The sequence below is a fragment of the Notechis scutatus genome, chromosome 1 (genome assembly GCF_049901735.1).
Source record: "Notechis scutatus isolate UNSWTSFEM ecotype Mainland chromosome 1, rNotScu1.2, whole genome shotgun sequence".
NCBI lineage: Eukaryota > Metazoa > Chordata > Lepidosauria > Squamata > Elapidae > Notechis > Notechis scutatus.
In genome coordinates, this window is record NC_142009.1 from 138593697 (window position 1) to 138614508 (window position 20812).

Sequence of the window (20812 nt, forward strand, 5' to 3'; positions counted from 1 at the left end):
TAGGGGAAATTTCTGGCAATGGGCATAGAAACAGGAAACCTTAAAAAACATTTCTACCCTGAAAAAAAAACATGGAGGTTTACAGGGTTTATCATGAGGAATAAAATAAAACATTTATGACCAACATAATTCAGAATTTTTTACTGTTCTGACTGGGATATAGTTTTATGAGTTTTAATTGGGAAAAAATGAAAACAATTCAGAGTGGCAAATAGCAAACTGGAGGATTGGTTTAAACATGGAAGGATAATTCTGGCATAGAACAGTTTAGAATTAATTAAACACAATTAAACTGGGGAAAAAAAAGACTACTGCATACTAACTCCTAAATTTTTAGAGAATTCTCCAAACCGAAAAAAAATTCAGAAGTTACTTGTTTCCTCCTTTTAATTAGTGGAGGCTTATAAAAGTCTGTATGTTAAAAAAAGCATATACTGGATATAAATTATATACTCTATTAAAAGTCCTCATAAATGGGAGAACAGTGTTCACATGTGTCAAGAATTGTTATCAATATGCCATTGTAAACCACTATAATGAGCTAAAGGTGACAAAAGTAAATCTCATATTTATTGATGCCAATCTCAGAAGTTACTTACAACTAATTATATGCAGTTATTTTAAAATATCTCTCATTGAGTTTATTTCCTAGTATATAAATTATGACTGAGCTTTAATTAAAACAATATCGTTCAATCTACATCAGACAAGTGGGAATAAAGGAATTCATTTTAATTAAGGCTGATTTAGAAATTAGATTTTAAAACAAGACTCAGATATAACTTACCTTGACTTTACATCATAAACATTGTTCTGAAAACGAGTAACAATAATCGGAGGTCGAAAACCAGCTTGACAGCATTTGGACATCAATGCCTGTAAAACTCTTTCATCTTTATGATTGTCACAACAAAACGCAAGCAACAGGTTTTTTAAGCATGCTTCCACAGCCACTGTAAGTTCAGGATCTTTCAGATGAATAAAAGCACCTAAATGTAAGAATTAAACCTCAATACATATTGTCAAAATAAGTTCCTTCAGTTGTACAGAATAGGATTGCTTCTTTTCCCACTGTAAGCACAATTTGTAGGCACAATGCTATTTCCATGACAGCACTTTTTTTTTTTTTTTTAGTAAAGCAGAAGATTCAATATATCTGTGGGTTTATATTTGCTTATTTTTCCCAATGATGACATTTTGGTAAGGGCATCCGATTATATTCAATCTGCTCATAGTTACCTACACATAAAGTAAAAGTGCAGAAGTATTCATCTTTCGGGTATATCAGCGAAGCCATCTAATTATTTTTGAAATAAAACATAGAAGCCTGCATTCTTGTTAGATTTTTGCCATGCTTTACACAAGAATAAACAGGTGAAACTCAAAAAATTAGAATATTGTGCAAAAGTTCATTTATTTCAGTAATGCAACTTAAAAGGTGAAACTAATATGAGATAGACTCATTACATGCAAAGCAAGATAGTTCAAGCCGTGATGTGTCATAATTGAGATGATTATGGCTTACAGCTCATGAAAACCCCAAAGCCACAATCTCAGAAAATTAGAATATTGTGAAAAGGTTCAATATTCTAGGCTCAAAGTGTCCCATTCTAATCAGCTAATTAAGCCATAACACCTGCAAAGGTTTCCTGAGCCTTTAAATGGTCTCTCAGTCTGGTTCAGTAGGAAGCACAATCATGGGAAAGACTGCTGACCTGACAGTTGTGCAGAAAATGCTGCATTTATCCTTCAATTCTTTTACTCTGTTGAGTCAAGGTGTTCATTATTTGATTACATAGAAAAGAACACTAACAGATTACCTAGTGGTCCTACTGGTTTGAATGTAAATTGTGCTTGAGCATTGGCCGCATCAATTGCTTCACAAAGGTCTGGCATATATGACCCAAATCTTTTCATACGATTGGTTTTACTCTCCTTTAGTTGTCTTAGCTGTTGTTGTTGAGAATCTAGCTTTCTTTTCACTTCATTTTCTTCCTTTCTAAAAAAACAAAAAACAAATAAAAAAACCCACACACTCTTTTTTTAGAAAAAAACATTTCATATGCAGTTTGATTTTTTTTCTTAGCAAAACTTTTAATTCAGGATTCCAAAACTATGGTACATAGTGTATATAATTTATGGTGCATAGTAAAACTGGGTACTTATGGACATATATACTCAGCTTAATAATTTATTTTTAGAAGTAGAATGAAGTTTATTCTTTTAGCCACAAACATACTCTCATTTTCTATTCAAATATTATAAAAATAAGGTGGGATACAAACAAGCAACTAAATCATTTAGTAGTGATCTGCAGATGGAAGTTAGAAGCATTAACTATCTCCAAAAAATATTCAAAGTTTTACAAATGCGTCTGCTCTACTTTCATATCTACAAAAGGAGAAGTGTTTTTGACTTTATAAAACATGCAACTTACTTCTCCTTCAAAAGGTGGGTGTCTTTTCTTCTTATAGAAAAACAGTACAGATCAAAATGATTTATGCCACTTCCCAGAACTAACCTAAACCAAATGTATATGCGTATTTCCTCTCATGCCAACATTGACTACTTCTTGCAGGTCCTTTATACCCATAGGAGAAGCATTCAGGCAAATGAAGAAATCAAACAAGTCATAGTGATTAATTTGTACTTTCTTTACTAGATTTATTGTATATATCCCATTATTTATTCAGTTCAAAGTGGCTTCCATATTGTTCCTTCTTATTTTTCCCAACAACATTCCCTATGAGATAGGATGGTCTGAAAGACAGCGACTGACTTTAGTCCTGATCTATAATTAATAGCAATAGCACTTAAGATTTATATACCACTCCATCATTCTTTTTATGCAGCACTCTCTGAGCAGTTTATGGTATTCAGCATATTGCCTTCAACAATCTGGGTCCTCATTTTACCAAGCTGGGAAGGATGGAAGGCTGAGTCAACCTTGAGCTGGTCAGGATTGAACTCTGAACAGTGGGAAGAGTCAGCCTGCAATATTGTATTCTAATCACCGCTCCACCATGGCTCCTGATCACGGCTAAAAGCAAGCTAGAATATGGGTCTCCCACTTTCTGATCCAGTATTTTAACCACCAAATCTAATAAGCAATCAAGCCACAGTTCCACCTAAGAAGCTTACCTAAGTCGAGTAAAATTTTCATCATATGAACGTACAGCCTGTTGAAACTGTGTTATCTGCTGATCAATGGATTCATCTTGATCCTGTAGTGTCTTTAGCTTTTCTTTCAAATGGTCTATTGTTTTTTGTTTTTCCACTTTATCAGGTTCTGAAATCTGTTCAGCACTGCAATGTTGTACAATTTAGATTATTTTGTCCAAGCACTAATTTGATAAAATACTTTGCATTATGAAAAAAAATAGTAACAAATACTGATGTTTTTTATCTACATTTCAAGTTATGTAATTATAGGGTATTTTTATTTGGCCTAACTTTAGTGATAAAATCAACATTAATAGCACCGTGTCCAACACTTCTATTTTAAAACAGGGTAATTTAACAAAACTACAGATTTAATGCTTATACAGCATGACACAACCAATGAATAAAATGGCTCTTATGATTTGTTTTGTTGCATATGTTTCAAGGGCACAATTCATTTCTTTAAACGCGTGGAATTTTACAGATAGATGTTCTTGGAAGAGGGATAATAAATGTAGGTGCTGAATCACTTCTCTGTGTTTTCCCTATCCTCAAATTTGTTTTTGAATAGTGCAGATTTGGGAGAGAAAATGAAAAATGGAGGACAGATGCAATTCTACTAGCTGCAGAATATTCATTAAATATTTGATTCTTTTTCTCTATATTGCACATTATAATAGTAAACCATCACCACTTTTAAAGAACCCATTATTTTTCTAACATAGAACATAATTAAAAAAACAAAGAATTATCACCTATTTTTTAGTTCTTCAACTTTTTTGTACAGTTGTTCATGATCTTTTAACAAACGCTTCAGTTCAGCTTGAGACCTATTATGTGCTGCCTGGACAAGAAAAAGAGGTCTGTATTAAAAGTAGCTTGAACACAATTATAGTACATACTGACCCATAATTCAGATACAGGAAATGTCCTACAAATCCCTTCTTGAAATTATATTCTTCTGGACCGTATATCTTTCAGTTTTCCTAATTCATTTTTGCTTCCACACCAACAGTAACAAAATCCACACATACGATTTCACAAAATATAAGCAACTAAAATTACATTACTATAAGATAGCATTCAGCAATTTAAGACTATGGATGGAGAATCCAAACCTCTGCATCATTGTGTCCTTTTCTTTTTGCGTGCACTTCTGTTTTCAAAACAATACATAATGGTTCTAGAGTTTGAGCTTCTTCGGTTATTTTCTCTAGCTCGTCTTGCATAGTTCTATGTTTAACTTCTGATGTATCAACTTTATTCTAAAAAATAAATGTTACAGAAGTGCTGAGAATAATGACCCCCCAAAAGTTATTGATATTCAAATCCACCTGAAAGTAATGAGATAAGTTAACATGGTTACATTTTTTGGAATACTGTAAGATGATAATATTTTGAAATATCAGATTATCGGGCGTATAACACGCACTTTTTCCCCCTGAAAATAGGGGCAAATGATGTATGCGTGTTATACGCCGATATAATGTTAAGAAGCCTTCGGTGAATGCTGCTGGGATCGGGGATCAAGGATACAAATGAAAGAAGGGGAGGGAGGAAGCAACCGAAGCCTGTCCTTCTCTCTGGGTCAGCTCTCTCAGTCGCTCTCTCGCTCCTCCACCAGCACAGGAAGAAACTGCTTCAAAGAAGCGGGGGCTTTTCCTGTCGCCGCAGCTTCCTGAAGCGCCCGTTTCCCCCACCCCACCCCGTCCGCCGCCCGCCCGCCCGCCCGCCCGCAGTGCTCCGTTCTGCCTGCCTGCCTGCCTTCGCAATGGTTGAATCGGAACAGCTTCGGCTGAGTAAAAGAGGCGAATAGTTATTATTCTCAGCCGAAGCTGCTCCCAAACAACCAGAAACTAAGGCAGGCAGGCAGGCAGGCAGAATGGGACACTGTGGATTGAAGCGCGCGTGGGGTGGGAGTGGGGGTGAAATTTCCCTCTTAAAATGAAGATGCGTGTTATACGCCTGTGCGTGTTATACGCCGATAAATACGGTATATAATTTCAATTGTATCTTGCTTTCCAATATATTTTAGACTTCATTCATCTCCCATGAATACTGGAGTATGAACGTTATAAATGAACCAGGTATAAACAGCAGTTATCTTAATATATTTTCCTCTTTGAGCCCTCATTTCACAGAAAAAGTATTAGCCTGTCATTGATCCTTCTGGCAATCAATCAATTTGAAACGTATAAATTTATATAATTTATAAATTTGATGAAATATACCAAGCACCTATATTTCTGTTTTTAATCTGATCAGTTAAACAGTGTTTTCTGCCTATTGTGCTCAGGTACCTACATCAAAAGTATCCTACACAGGGTTTAAATATAGCTCTGCTTCCAGAAGGAAGAAGCTTTGACATTTTATTTAGTTCGTCTCAATTTGGTTTTGTTAACATTACACATAAGCCAAGTGATTAGATGTTTAAATGTTATAATGCACAAGCTCTGAAACCTGTTTCCTATAACTTTTATTATTCACGTAACAAGAGAGAATCTTTTTACGGGTTCTATATAAAAGAAATTAAGGAAAGATCTAGCTATTCACTTCTTCAATATTCTATGTGCAAAAAATTCATTTTATTTATCAAAGTATTATTCCAAAATTAGCTTTTATTTAGTTTTCAAAATAAATCAATAGGAACAGTATTTCTATGTATAACAGGTCAGTTCTTAATTTTCTGTAGTCTTCTAGATCATAACCTGAAAACTTCAGTTTTTTTGCGGTGACCAATTAGTGACAATATAGAGGCAATTTTTGGCAATTTAATTTTAATATTTCAACTGAACCAACCATTTCACGGCAAGCTTTGCAACATACCTGCCATTCTTTCACTCGCTCAATGAATTTATCAGTTTTTGCTTCTTGGGCAGTAACCTCAACTCTGATTGCTTTTATTTCTTTTTCAGTGTCTCGTACCTAAAATATAAACTCAAAATTAAAATCATTTATGAAATATTACAATCAAATTAAACTCATTAATATCACATTGCAGATGATAAGCAATTACCATCGCCCAAGCTATTTGACGTTGCAATTCCTGTAGCTCATTCTGCATTTCACTCAAAGCTGCAATACTTCTGTAACGTTCCTCTTTCTCCAAATATTGCTTTCTAAGTTCTTCAAGAAACTACAAGAAAATATAAAAAGATTGTAGGGGAAATACAATGATTTCTGAATATGTACCACTGATTGAAAAGTTCAATAGACTTAAGGTAAAGTACAACCATTATAAGCTTTTCCAAGAAATTAAAAATTCACAAAGTAACAATGTGCCCAATTAAGACTTTTAAGGATCCTTTCTTATTGATTATACTGTATAGTGTGAGACTGATTATCAAGGTATGCACTCTGGACTTCCTCCTCTAGGTGTCTACAGTCCTCTAATACAGGGATCCCCAACCTTTTTGACGCCGCCCGGTACCGGCATCAGCTGGGCGCCACGGCCCGGTACCGGCATCAACTGGGCGCCGCCATCTTTTTGATGAAAAGTGCTTCCGGTGAGCTTTCTACCCGGAAAAGCTCACCGGAAGCACTTTTTACCAAAAGATGGCGGCGCCAGCAACCAGCGGCCCGGTAAGAGTTGTTCCGCGGACGGTATCGGTCCGCGGACCGGCGTTGGGGACCCCTGCTCTAATAGTTTGGTTGTACTCATGGTTTCTAAAAAAAAAATCCCTTTAAAAATCTATATTAACATAATGAGAAACAGGAACTTAACTAACCAGAAAACAAATTGTCAAAAAGTAAAAGTGAAAGAAAAGGGAGACCACACAGAAGCCAGTCCAACAGATAATTTAATTATCTTGACTATTGTAAGTCAATTAATTAAAGGGTACCTTGCTAACCACTGTCGTTGGTTTTTACTAATATTTAAAAAAATGCATTTATTTATTTTATATAAATTTATTTAACCTTTATTAGTATATTGTCATTACAAACTACAATATAAAAAATAGTTTTCTGATACCTCTCCTCCTTGTTCAACTTGATCAGATGTTCTTTGTTTAGTTTCCATGATGTATGAATAATCGTCTTTCATCTGCTCCAGTTGAGTTGCTTTCATAAAAAACTCAAGAAACATTAAAAATCATGTTTTTAAAACTGTCTTTTTAATAAAGCAAGAATTATGACTGCATTTTTTTCATACAGTTCAACAAAGCTGTCTTTCCCACTCTCCAGTTCAACATATGCAACACAAAAATATTAATAAGCTGGCCCACGGGGTGCTTAGATCTGGCCCAGAGGGCCACCCTGGAAACAGTGAAGGACTGGCCCACGGTGCCTCTGTCAGCGAAAACTGAGCTGGAAGAGGGTTGCAGGAGGCCGTTGCAGTCGAAAATGGAGCTCAGGAGCCCGTTTTCATTGGCAGAATACTCGGGCCACCATAGGTGCCCAACACAAGTGATGTCAAGCTGGCCATGCGCCCCTGACCTGCTGAGGTAAAACACAACCCTGATGCGGCTCTCAATGAAATCAAGTTTGACACTCCTGCTCTCCATTCTCTTCAAGTTATTTAAAATTAAGAATGGATGGCAGGCACTGGTTTCCATTTTTCAAACATTCATATTTTTTTTCTGTACAAACCTGATTCACCTGTTATACGTCATAAATCAGGTCACGTAATGGCTTTATTACCTTGTATTTGTCACCTTCATTTTTAGACTGTAAAAACTGTTTGCTCATTTCCTGGGTGAGTACAGAGACGGGATTATCTACCTGCAACAAAATAAAAGTATTTTATTTTGTAAAAAAAATATAAAGTCAGCTACCTGACATCCAACTATTCTCCTCCATATCCATTCCCACACTACACTGTAATGATTACAAAGTTCCAGCTTGTTTTTAAACTTCTAATGAACACATATAACTGTAAATCACTTTGTTTATATTAAGTATTTAAGTTTTTTTTTTAAGTTTTATGAACTGATAACTCAGGGGATTTTTGTTTGTTTAATTCAATTACAAATTCCACATACTGTATGATCCCATAATTCAGATTATCAATGGAATGGTAAAAATATATATACAGCACTGCTCAGTACAGAATGGAATTGCAGTTACCTGGATATTAAAGTGATCCAGGATTGCAGTGAGTTCTTCTTTTTTGGAAGAAATTAAGATTCCTAAATATAAGAAAGAATAACTGTAAGTATCATTATAAATATTACTGTAGAGCCTTTTAATAGAACAGGCTTTCTAAGAATGTACCCATTTAAGAAAAAAAATTGTCTGAACTTCACTATGTAATTTAAACAAAAGACAAATACCGTTTCTCCAACAATACGGCCTCCCCCAATAGGAAGTCCCAGCATGTTTTATAGGCATGAAATGAAATTAAGCCCCTTCCCCCAAATCAAGGCCTATATTAAAACATGTGAAATGGGGGGAATGGTGGGGGCTTGCCGTTAGGAAGTACTTTTGTTGCACACCGGATATGGTGCTGCCTGCATTGACCCCAATACAAAGTGCCCCACCAATGCCAAGGTCAACATCCAAGCGTTGCCACCCACCCACCCAAAGATGCAAGGGGGGGAATTAAGTCACCCTCGAAAAGACAGCCTAGCCATTTTTTCGGGCTCAAAAAAATAGGACCCGGCCTTATTATATGAGAAACACGGTAGTAATAATATTACTGGAAAAGGGTAAAGAACAACATGCAAGCTCACTACGACGTGCAACCTTCCCTGCTGGCTTCTCCATTGACTTCGCTTGTGGGAAACTGGCAGAAAGTTGAAAATGGCTATCACATGGCTATGGGATGTTGTATCGGTAGAGCGAGCCAGTTGCCCAGTGCCTGGATTAAGATCACGGACCGAGGGAATGGTGCAATGGCCAGGGTCGCTGAACAAATGATCTTTAACTAACATCTATCTGTACAACAACTTTTTTTCTAAAGGTACATACATTTTCAAAATTAAAACTGAAATATAAACACACCTGTATTGCTTTTCAGCTTGTAACTACGATGTCCTTCCGAGGTTATGTGCTGATTTATAGTAATACAGTCACCATATTGCTCTGGTTTAAATGCATCTTCACCTCGATTTCGCAGAGTGATTGAAACATCTGCAGAACTAAAGCACAACATGATTTGCCACTGAGGGGGCTTCTTATTTATAATCATAGTACTTTAAGTGGTCACAACATAGTTTTCAACAACTGCACTAATCTTAGTTTAGAAAGCTTATATAGCTAAAGCTTTAAAAGGCAACCAACAGATCTCCTACTTGTCAACTGCATGTTTGAGCCTGGTTCCCATCTTTTAACTCAGCTCAAGCAACCAACTGAATATCAGTCATATAAATGAAAGCAAAATAGAGTAAGAAGTACAAAGGAAACTGCAAGGCAGGTGAAGGATGGCTCATATGACTGTCAAACTGACCACTCAAAGTACTGGTTAAAAGTAAAATAAGATGCTTTTCTTTGTATCTACATATGAATAAGGTAGCCAGTTTACTTATCTGTAGAACCAGGTGTTAAATATCAAAACAGCTGAGCATGGCAATTTCAAAAGACAATGTTGGCATATGAAATATGAAAGACTGAATATTTATAGCAGCATAACAGAAATCCACATTGCAATTCCCTAAAGAACACAGCCAATGCTATAATAGTTCTGGTGGACTGAATCCAGAGCATATCTCAGCTGAAAATTTTGCCAGCTAGTAACAGAAGCCAGAGTAGATTAACTGGAAAAAAGTTGTGGAGAGTAGCTTCCCCATCCATTCTGTCATATCATTGAATCCTGAATTGAAGGAAGCAATCTAAACTTTTCTTCAGATAGCTGAAATGTTTGCAGAATCTAAAAACAAACTGAAGAAGCAAGGAGAAGTGTGCAAATGCTTCCTCCTGTCGTGCATTTCTCCTCATGGAGAATCTAACTGCCTGCAGGGGAGATTAATTTTGTCCCAGGGAATTTAGGATCCCAAAATTAAGAACAGGGTTATAGCCATTAATTATTAATTACAAAATAATATTTTAGTTTTTAAGGAATTAAAGACTACAGTATCACACAATACCAACTAGAGCATGGGTGTCAAACCTGCCCTGTCATGTTGCACATGATATTTCGCAACGTTTCCCCCCCCCCTTCATGGAGCTGGGTTGGGCGTGGCTTGCACATGATGCATCCAGGCCGCGGGCCACCAGTTTGACACCCCTGATCTAGAGCAAACAGCTGCTTAATTACAAATTCAAATTAAATCATTCCCAGCAAGTGGCTATCCAGTCTTTGGTTGAAAACATTCAGCAAAGAGGAACCCACTATCATCCTGGGTAACTGGTTCCACTTTCCAACCGGTCTCATTTAAGGCATCTTTACTAAAATTAAATAGGAATTTTCATTCCTGTTTCAAACTTATTCTATGTCCTGAATAGAATACAGTCTTCTAATGAGACAGAGAATCAAGCAAAAATTAATCAGGAGGAAAGTCCTCCACATCCAACGGTAATATTATCTATTTCAAAAGTTATACTGGTTATCTCCAACTTTTCCAAGCCTGAAACTTATAAGTTTCTCATATCTTCAGTTGGCTAGTGCTCACAATAGCTGAGATAGTATGATTTTTCCTTTGCCAAAATCTTTCTATGCAGCAAAGTGGCCTCAAAGTAAATTAAGAGTTTAAAATTAAAATTTATTTATGTGATGATCACACACACACACACACATTATGCAGCTCACCTAAAAGACTCTAAATGTTCCTTCCCTGTATCTGGCATTGCCAATCAGCCTTAAGAAATGACCATTTTTAGCTACAAGACCAGAGATCCTTCCCCACGCTTAGTACTGCTCTTGCAGAAATTCACTAACCTCTGTCCATCTTTCACAAATACTTTCAAGGACGATCCTCGGTTTGTCACTGTGGCTTTTCCTCCAAGGCCTACAATCAGGGCAGTTAGTACAGCACTTTTCCCACCTGAAAAAAAGCAATAAATATAAATGGAACCAACAGTGATACAACTGCTGTGTTGTTTACTGTACTCCAGATGTGTTTTTTTCTTTTAAACAGAAACTTGTGTTTAGCCCACACCCTCAACCTTTCATTCAGCCCATCCCCATTATTAAAAAAAAACACTTCTCAAACAAGCTATTGAGAAAAACAAGAGGAGGAGAGAAGAAGTTAGAAAAAAATGTAGCTTGTAAAGGGAGAGAATGACTACTGCTAAAATACTTGACTTAGTAACAAAACAACTAAGGCTGAAAACTCAGTGCTATGGTAAAGACTCTTCTTCCGGCACAATCTAAAATAATCGTGGGCATTATTCATGGTTCCACTTTCTTAGTAACTCAGGACAATCCCTGAAGCCAAGCACAGGGGTGGGAGTGCTAGCAAGGAAAATTAAGTATCTTTCAGGCTCAGAAATAATTAAGCTAGTGGCATCATTCAAATATCAGAGTGGTAGTACAAAGTTGGATTGTCCAACTATGAATGCACTCTTTCCATGCTTTTGTGTTAAGATGATTGGAACTTCAGGATGAAACTGAAGAAATTTTTTATTTTCAGTGATATTTTATAAACTTCACATCAGTAAGATACAAAAGCATGACAGAATACCAACATATAGGCTAAAATATCCCTACAAAATATATATTTAAGATGACTTAGTTGAGCTCTGGTTCTTCTCCTTGTTGCTAGAGTTTTCAATTTGTTTGAAAATGCAGTGAAGGCTCTTTGCTAAGTTTTCCAGTCTATGCATGCTCTTATGACTTGCTTATGACTTGTTGATACAGATCTCTCTCTCCCTCTCGGTATATATATGTAAAATATAATCACACACACACACATATACATATATACACACACACACACACACATATACATATATATACACACACACACACACACACACACACATACATACATACATTGCTCAAAAAAATAAAGGGAACATTTAAACAACACAATATAACTCCAAGTCAATCACACTTCTGTGAAATCAAACTGTTCACTCAGGTAGCAACACTGATTGACAATCAATTTCACATGCTGTTGTGCAAATGGAATAGACAACAGGTGGAAAGCATAGGCAGTTAGCAAGACATCCCCAATAAAGGAGTGGTTCTGCAGGTGGTGACCACAGACCACTTCTCAGTTCCTATGCTTTCTGGCTGATGGTTTAGTCACTTTTGAATGCTGGTGGTGCTTTCACTCTAGTGGTAGCATGAGACGGAGTCTACAACCCACACAAGTGGCTCAGGTAGTGCAGCTCATCCAGGATGGCACATCAATGCGAGCTGTGGCAAGAAGGTTTGCTGTGTCTGTCAGCGTAGTGTCCAGAGCATGGAGGCACTACCAGGAAACAGGCCAGTACATCAGGAGACGTGGAGGAGGCTGTAGGAGGGCAACAAGCCAGCATCAGGACCGCTACCTCTGCCTTTGTGCAAGGAGGGACAGGAGGAGCACTGCCAGAGCCCTGCAAAATGACCTCCAGCGGGCCACAAATGTGCATGTGGCAGCTCAAACGGTCAAAAAGACTCCATGAGGGTGGTATGAGGGCCAACATCCACAGGTGGGGGTTGTGCTTACAGCCCAACACCGTGCAGGACGTTTGGCATTTGCCAGAGAACACCAAGATTGGCAAATTCGCCACTGGTGCCCTGTGCTCTTCACAGATGAAAGCAGGTTCACACTGAGCACATGTGACAGACGTGACAGGGTCTGGAGATGTTGTGGAGAACATTCTGCTGCCTGCAACATCCTCCAGCATGACCGGTTTGGCAGTGGGTCAGTAATGGGGTGGGGTGGCATTTCTTTAGGGGGCCGTACAGCCCTCCATGTGCTCACCAAAGACAACCTGACTGCCATTAGGTACCAAGATGAGATCCTCAGACCCCTTGTGAGACCATATGCTGGTGCAGTTGGCCCTGGGTTCCTCCTAATGCAAGACAATGCTAGACCTCATGTGGCTGGAGTGTGTCAGCAGTTCCTGTAAGATGAAGGCATTGATGCTATGGACTGGCCCGCCCGTTCCCCAGACTTGAATCTAATTGAGCACATCTGGGACACATGTCTCGCTCCATCCACCAATGCCACGTTGCACCACAGATTGTCCAGGAGTTGGAGGATGCTTTAGTCCAGGTGTGGCGAGGAGATCCCTCAGGAGACCATCCGCCACCTCATCAGGAGCATGCTCAGGCATTGTAGGGAGGTCATACAGGCACGTGGAGGCCACACACACTACTGAGCCTCATTTTGACTTGTTTTAAGGACATTACATCCAAGTTGGATCAGCCTGTAGTGTTTTTTTTTTTCACTTTAATTTTGAGTGTAACTCCAAATCCAGACCTCCATGGGTTGCTAAATTTGATTTCCATTGATAATTTTTGTGTGATTTTGTTGTCAGTACATTCAACTATGTAATGAACAAAGTATTTAATAAGAATATTTCATTCATTCAGGTCTAGGATGTCTTATTGTTGTGTTCCCTTTAATTTTTTGAGCAGTGTGTGTGTGTGTGTGTGTGTGTGTGTGTCTGTGTGTGTATGTATGTATGTATGTATGTTTTCGTAAGTTTTCACGGGTACTTACATTTATGGTATTCAGCTTTGTTTGGGTATTTTCCCACGTCATTATAGTTGTGCTTTTAAAGTTGTAGCAACGTTTTGGCAGAATCTCATCTGCCATCATCAGGCTTCAGTATTGTGTTCGTCTGTGAGTCAGACTTTCCCAGCCGTTTCTGTTTTAAATTTGGGGCTAGCCTACTGCTGTGCCAGAATGGTTGTTTCTTCATCCTGATTGGTTGGGAGTCTTGGTCTGTGTTTATTGGTCTTGGAGTTTGCTGTGTTCTGCTTGATTGGTGTTTCTAATATCTTCTGTCTGTTTTGTGGCTTTTTTTGTCTTGATTGGCTGGCAACATTGTGTCTCCTGTATTGGAGGCTTTTAGTGCAGCTTGGCTCCGAGTAAATGGACGGCTATAATTTATCAGGAAGCTAGATTTCATCTGGGTGCCTGGTTGGGGTGGGTTTGAGCTGGAGGTATCAGGGGGAGTCTGTTTGTGCCCAGGTGTTTGCCTTGTGGTGTGGATATTTTTTTGTTTGAGAGTGCAGGCTTCCAGATAATTGACAGTCTGGTGGAGTCATCTCTTCTATTCATGCTTTCAGATGAGATTCTGCCAAAACGTTGCTACAACTTTAAAAGCACAACTATAATGAGGGAAAATACCCGAACAAAGCTGAATACCATACATATACACACACAGAATATGTGTGTATAATGTGTATATATAAAATATGAAAGAAACACATGCAATGGAGTTCAATATATAACTTTTGTTATATGTTGCATGAAACGAGCTACTCACTGAAGAAAGCTGATGAGAGTTTAGTTATTTATCCACTGGCTCTAGCACTTCATGGTAAGAACGGACAGTTATTTCTTCTTTTGTCAGTTATAGCTGCCAGGTTCAATCACTCCCTATATGGATTTCCCTTATTATTTCAAGTTCCCCCTTTCATCAATCTTTCCAATAGTTGGCAGATTGAAAGTAGTCATATACACTGTCATTTCAACTATTCTTGTTGTCCTTAAATCAGGCTTGTCCAACCCGTGGCCCAACAACTACAGGTGGCCCTGAACAGCTAGTAATGTAGCCTCACATAATAAAGATAGTTAGATACACACTAACTGTATTTTGTATTTTATATGCAGCCCAATACAATTCTTCTTTGTTCAGTGTAGTCCAGGCAAGCCAAAAAGTTGGACACGAATGCTTTAGATAGAGAATCAGGGATCAAAAACTTGCTTTATACTTCTGTTTTTTCTTATGTATGAAACATTCAAAATGCTGTAAGTTTTAGTTCAATGGAGCAAAGCAAAGTTTCAAGATATGTTCTGTTAAAGTACAGCCAACTTTGAATTTTCAAATGCAGCATTAGAGATTCAAATTGAAGCAAAAAGAATGTTTACAAATTTTCTGCATACCTACAAATGAAAAACTAACACCATGATATTGCTTTTGATTAAAGAATTACAACTTACTTCCATTGTTTCCAACTACAAAATTGACATTGGATCCAAACTTGAATGGCCCCAACATAGAGTGGCACATAAAGTTCTTCAGCTGGATACTTTCAATTATTCCAACATCGCCTGAGACCTACGAGTACATCAGAAAGACATTTTAATTGCTAAAAAAATATATCCTGATCACAAATTTCTACACAAGCTGAGTAAGCTCCCAGACCTTACAATACTGACAGTACAATGCTGGAGAGGTTCTGAAACTCTATGGTACTAAGATTTCTAAAATAACTGAAGGTATGTGACCTCCTCTAAAAAAACTAATGATTTCTTTGGTATTACAGATAGTCCTCAACTTACAACCACAATGGAACCAAAATTTATGTTGCTAAATGAGACATTTGTTTAAATGAGTTTTGCCCCATTTTACCACCTTTCTTACAAGTGAATCATTACAGTTAAGTTACTAACAGTGAAGTGAATCTGGCTTGCCCATTGACTTTGCTTTTAGAAGTCACCAAAAGTGATCACATGATCTCAGGAAACTGCAACCATCAGAAATATGAACCAGTTGCCAAGCATCAGAATTTTGAACATGTGACCATGGGTATGCCACAACGGTCATAAGTCACTTTTTTCAGCGTTGTTTGTAACTTTGAACAGTCATTAATGGACTGTTGTATTTCGAGGACTATCTACAGTTCCACTTTCCCTGCACAAGTCTGAACGTATTTTTTGGAGGGGGAAAAAAAAACTGTATTCAACCAGGAAGGCCCAATACTAAGTTTAAGAATACTTATTCTGGCAAAAATCTTGGAAACAATTCTTCCTCTACTGTTTTTCAACATATACAGGTAATCCCCGGGTTACGAGCATTCCCTTAGCGAATGTCTAAAGTTATGTGATAAGCGCCCCCTAGCATTTACAAACAAGTCCCAAAATTATGAATGTTGCAGCACCATGGCAGTTGTTTGCCCTTACAAATGACCAGAGGATCTGCAACATTAGCCCTGCCTATTCAACCACCGCCCCACCCTCCCCGGCCGGGACTTCATAGGCACTCTGCCTGTGGAGACTCATTTACCTTGCGAAGATCTCCTGTCATGGTTTCTTTGCCTACTTTGTTGCATTTGTAAAGAACAGCAGTATGAGATCTTGTGCTATTAATCTCTCATGATCCTGCACTTTAGGCCTCTATTCTCTGCGATTTGAGGCCTGGACATTTGCAAATGGAGGGAAAGCCTTGGTCCTTCAGGTCTTCCCTCCATTTGCTGTTTCCTTGCTGAAGCCTGAAGGGAGATTACATCCCTATAGCTTCGGCAGCCCTTTGCAAAAAGTCTTTGTTGGAATCAGTGAAGCTTGGGGGTGGGGGGGATGCCTCCCTCCAAAGCTCTGTTCCCACTGGCAAACGCTTTTTGGAAAGGGCTGCCGAAGCCTAAAGGTATGCAATCCTCAGGCACTTCGGTGGCAATAAAGGAGGCTCAGAGGTGTTTGTGCGGCTCTTCATACCTTTTTCATCACCAAAGCCTTCCTCTAGTTTGGCAACAAGAAAGGAGGCCCAGAAAGTTGTGTGTGCTCTCCCAGGCCTTTTTCATCACCAAAGCAGTCCTCAAGCGGTTTGGCAGTGAGAAAGGAGGCCTGGAATGGCACGCCACCCTCTGGGCCTCCTTCATCGTTGAAGCTATCCTCAAGCGATTTGGCAGTGAGAAAGGAAGCCCAGAAGCCCGCACCTCCTTTCTTGATGCCAAACTGCTTAAGGAAGGCTTTAGCGATGAAAAAGGAGGGAGCAGGCAAAGAAACAGTCTGGAGAGAAGACCTGGTGCAGCAGGATGGGGGGGAGCAATTGTGGGGACCCCAAGGGAGAATGAGGTATCCGTGCGTCGGGGGAGGCCTTGGGTGGTCTGAAGCATGTGGCCTCTTTCATCACTTGCCCCCCAGTGGCCTTCCTCAACCTGAAATACCTCATCTGCACTTAATGAGCCTCGCATTCGATTAGTGAATGCATGGGAGAAAGGAGGAATGATCGCGTTCAAGGTACAAGATTTAATCCCATGAATCGAGTTACGAATGGAATGGGCAGGCTCCATTTCATTCGTAACTCGAGGACTACCTGTATATATGGTTAAAAAAGTGCACCTTTTACATATAACCCTCAAACATTACAGAGAATTAGAATTAGAATAACTTGCAGTTGCTACAAAATGCTAGGAAGAGAAAAATGAAGTTTTTAATGAAGCTTTAATATGAAAAAGGAGGAAATGAAATCCACAGAGTAATCACAAGGAAACTTACCTTAATAAAATGTAGTTTTTATTTTGCCCTGCTGCCTCCATGTTCAGAGTGCAACTACCAGCACGGCATTCAACACCAATTAATACATACTTTCCAAAATTCAGTTTAGTCTAGGTTTCTGGTTAAAATTTAATGCAGACAGTCAAGGCTAAAACCAAAGCCAAAAAAACAATGGCATTAAATACCAGCAGTTGAATCCTGGCATTTAATGCCATTGACTGTCATTTTTCCCTAATTAGCTTATACCTAATTAAAACAAAGTGGTTATTTTGCATATACACAGACACCCAACATTGAATTCAAGCACCAAGTCACAGATATCTTTGATATCATCATAATACATATTTTTGTCATTGCCCCAATGCCTGTGATTGCATGGCTAACAGTGAGTTATATTTAGGATTTTAGTTCAGTATCTGGAGGATCACAAGTTGCTCACAGCTGAATCAAAATGTATAAAAAATTGAAATGGATGATTAATTGGATGCTTAGTCACTTCATCAATTGGGTTTTTTTATCTTTGTCTGAGACTGTTGTTTCATTTTTCCTTTCAAGATAATTTCAAAATTACATTGTTGCATTTATAGCTTACCAATTGCGAATCAGAATTATTGTCATTCATTAGCTTTGAGCATTCGTCACTAAGGTCACCATCAGAGCTATCCTGGAATTCTTGCCTAGCTCTTTTGTGGGATACTGGCGTTGAAAAACGGCGTTCTTTTCTTTTTGCCATAACTAAAAGTAAAAATTGAATAAAAGTTATCTCACTCCATGTATAACTGTAAAAAGTCCCATCAGAATACAACTAAAAATAATATCATTCATCTCACTGCAACAAGTTTAAGAACTGGTATATAAATGCTGAATTAAAATTAAAGATTCCCTGTAGTATTGAATTCTGGCTGTATAATTCCCAGTGAGGGAAAGATCAGGAATTATTCCGAAAGAATTAAGAGAGATACACTTTAATTACATTTTGTTAAACAGAAATGTCATAAATTCAAAGAAAAAATAATCTTTAAAACAATCAAAGAACTGTGAATTAGTATAACAATAGCACAGACTTATATACCACTTCACAATGCTTTACAGCCCCCTCTAAGTTGTTTACAGCATCAGCATATTGCCCCCAACAATCTGGGTCATTTTACCAACCTTGGAAGGATGTGGTAGCATCCCCCAAGTGGTGAACTCATATTCCCCAAGAGAATTGCTCCTGAAATCTGTAAAAAATTCAATCTCAGCAGTGTAATTTCAAGTAATTTTCTTCAGATTTTGGAGGAGGTAGGAGCACCAGTACCTCACTCAGATTTTCACCTTTAAAATGCACTTAAACATACACAAGAACAATTTTAGTAAGGGAAGGGAGTGACTGTTTTGATTAAAATAATGGAAATGGGAGTACTCTGCTTCCCATGTGCCTTTTATTGCTATTCCTGTTAAAATCCTCTAAAATAAAATATAGTTAATTTTTTGAAAACGGCCAACAAATGTCAGCCATACTTCTGTTGAAGTCTGTAGCCCTCCAGGCCTTCATAAAGCTAAGTTTGGTGCCCAGCCCCTCAGAACTGTCTGCAGTCTATAGTCTGATTTATTTTCAATATCTGAAAACTGTATTTGTTTATAATATGAAAATGTCTCACACCAATCATAATTCCATTCTCAATTTATTTAATTTTCTTAATTAAAAGCAGCTTTATTTTTCAGTCTTTTGGATGTGATAATTTTTTTTAGAGAATTTTGGCTTCCTTTTTAATTTTTCTAGTAAGTTTCTTTTCGTTTGATTTATAAAGATACAGATTTATCCTTTTGTTGAACATCATCCTTAAAATGGACCATAGAATGAGGATTACTGCTAATAACTAAAGACTGATAGAAAAACTCATTAAAAATTAAGGTTTTTTTCAAGTTGATTTTAACTCCTGTGATTTCACGAGCACGTCTATATGGTTTTCTGGACAATGATCAAAAACAAACTGCCTATTTTCTCAACTTTCCTGTCTAGTCTTATAGCACTAGTTCTCTTAAGTAATTTCCCACCCAAGTATCAACTAACCCTGATTAGCTTCCAACATTGATATTTTCAGTTGGGCATGACTATCTGCTAAGGGTCATATAAATGGAATTAAATGAAGCTTTATATTATTATACAGTCTAAATACACCGCCCCCATTACAATAAATGAAAGTACTGGAAATCTGACATTATACTGCTTTTCGTGTTACTCTCGGTCCTTTAGGAGTTTAGGCAGTTCCCCACCTCAGAATGTCTCAAAAAGGCATTAGAGGCTTTACCAGGAGGGGCCAAAGAACCTTAATCCTTTTTAAATCTGCCCCACCTCCCTTTTTTTTAAAAAATGGTTTACTTGCTTTAAATCGAACCTTTCTCTTGCTGAGAAAATTTTCTTTGTACGGAAAAAGAAAGATGGAAGCTTGTTTTCATTCTTTCAAACAAAAACAAAAAAGACCATTTCCACTTCCGTCCTACCAGGCGGGCAATCAGGGAGCGCAACTGAACGGCCAATAAATACACCAGAAGCAAAGTCTGGTTTATTTTGTCCCAAAGTTAGATCTCTGGGTGCAAACTTCAAGGGAACTCGTCTCTCTGCCTAAGCGGCAGAAGCAGAGCTGGGGAGCCGCGTACCTGAACAGATCTCGGGGGGAGGGGTGCGGGGGGACGGGGGGGGAAGGCTGCTTTCCCAACCCGTTTTTCTCAGACCCTTCTCTCCCCCCCTCCGCCTGAAGCTCTTGCAAAGGCGACCCTTGGCAGGCAACGCCACTTCTCCCCCATCTTAGGTGGGCAAGGATGATGGGCAGGGTGATTCCGTCTGGAGATCAGCGCCAGGCATGACCTCTCGCCTTGCCCCACAAGAAAGAGAAAATGCCCTTCACCTGCCGGGGTGGGGGGAGCAAGAAATGCAACTGGAAATAAGGACGGAGCTCCATTACAACCCATCTCTTTGGTTTATTCCCGGATCATTTTGGATACAGCCGCTGCTCCCACCTTCCCCCCGCCCACTTCTCCCGGGCCAAACTCGTTCCCCAGCCCCTTCGGCGAGGGGATTCGGGGCTGTCCTCGGAGGGAGTCTCCGCGTCCCTCTTGTGCCCTTACTTGGAAAGATTCTGTCGAAATTACCGTTGGGCAAATCGCCAAGCGTGTGGCCCTTCTACCCCCCTCCCCCGGTCCCCTCTTCTTCCCAAAACCGGCACCGCTCCTCTCGAAGTCCTGCAGCCGAATCGCGCCTTAATCTTGGGGCGACTGCCAGGACGCATGCGCAGTTCCCAAATGCTCCATCAGTTTCACTTTCTAGGCTCATTTGCATAAACGGAAGATGCCTAGAAAGCCGCCATTGGCGGGCAAGGTAGCCGTGTAGAGCATCGAATTGCGTGCCA

At 38.7% G+C, this 20812-nt stretch overlaps 1 protein-coding gene across 6 annotated transcripts in view; it reads right to left on the minus strand.

Moving 5' to 3' along the window:
• Positions 1-20680, minus strand: part of SMC6 (structural maintenance of chromosomes 6) — a 49893-nt gene extending 29213 nt beyond the window's left edge. For 3 of the 6 annotated variants that reach the window (XM_087947009.1, XM_087946998.1, XM_087947035.1), the window contains exons 1-15: positions 19802-20680; positions 18013-18155; positions 15147-15264; positions 10979-11084; positions 9106-9242; positions 8230-8291; positions 7804-7884; positions 7136-7237; positions 6179-6298; positions 5989-6087; positions 4281-4427; positions 3918-4006; positions 3142-3306; positions 1821-1999; positions 788-989 (exon numbers count right to left, since the gene is read on the minus strand). In XM_087947009.1, the coding sequence (XP_087803135.1) occupies positions 788-989; positions 1821-1999; positions 3142-3306; positions 3918-4006; positions 4281-4427; positions 5989-6087; positions 6179-6298; positions 7136-7237; positions 7804-7884; positions 8230-8291; positions 9106-9242; positions 10979-11084; positions 15147-15264; positions 18013-18155; positions 19802-19862 (1811 nt within the window). In that variant the 5' untranslated portion in view covers positions 19863-20680. The remainder of the gene's footprint in view (positions 1-787; positions 990-1820; positions 2000-3141; positions 3307-3917; positions 4007-4280; positions 4428-5988; positions 6088-6178; positions 6299-7135; positions 7238-7803; positions 7885-8229; positions 8292-9105; positions 9243-10978; positions 11085-15146; positions 15265-18012; positions 18156-19801) is intronic. The other 3 variants (XM_087947029.1, XM_026675579.2, XM_026675577.2) reach the window with 2 other exon arrangements.
• Positions 20681-20812: the final 132 nt, after the last annotated feature.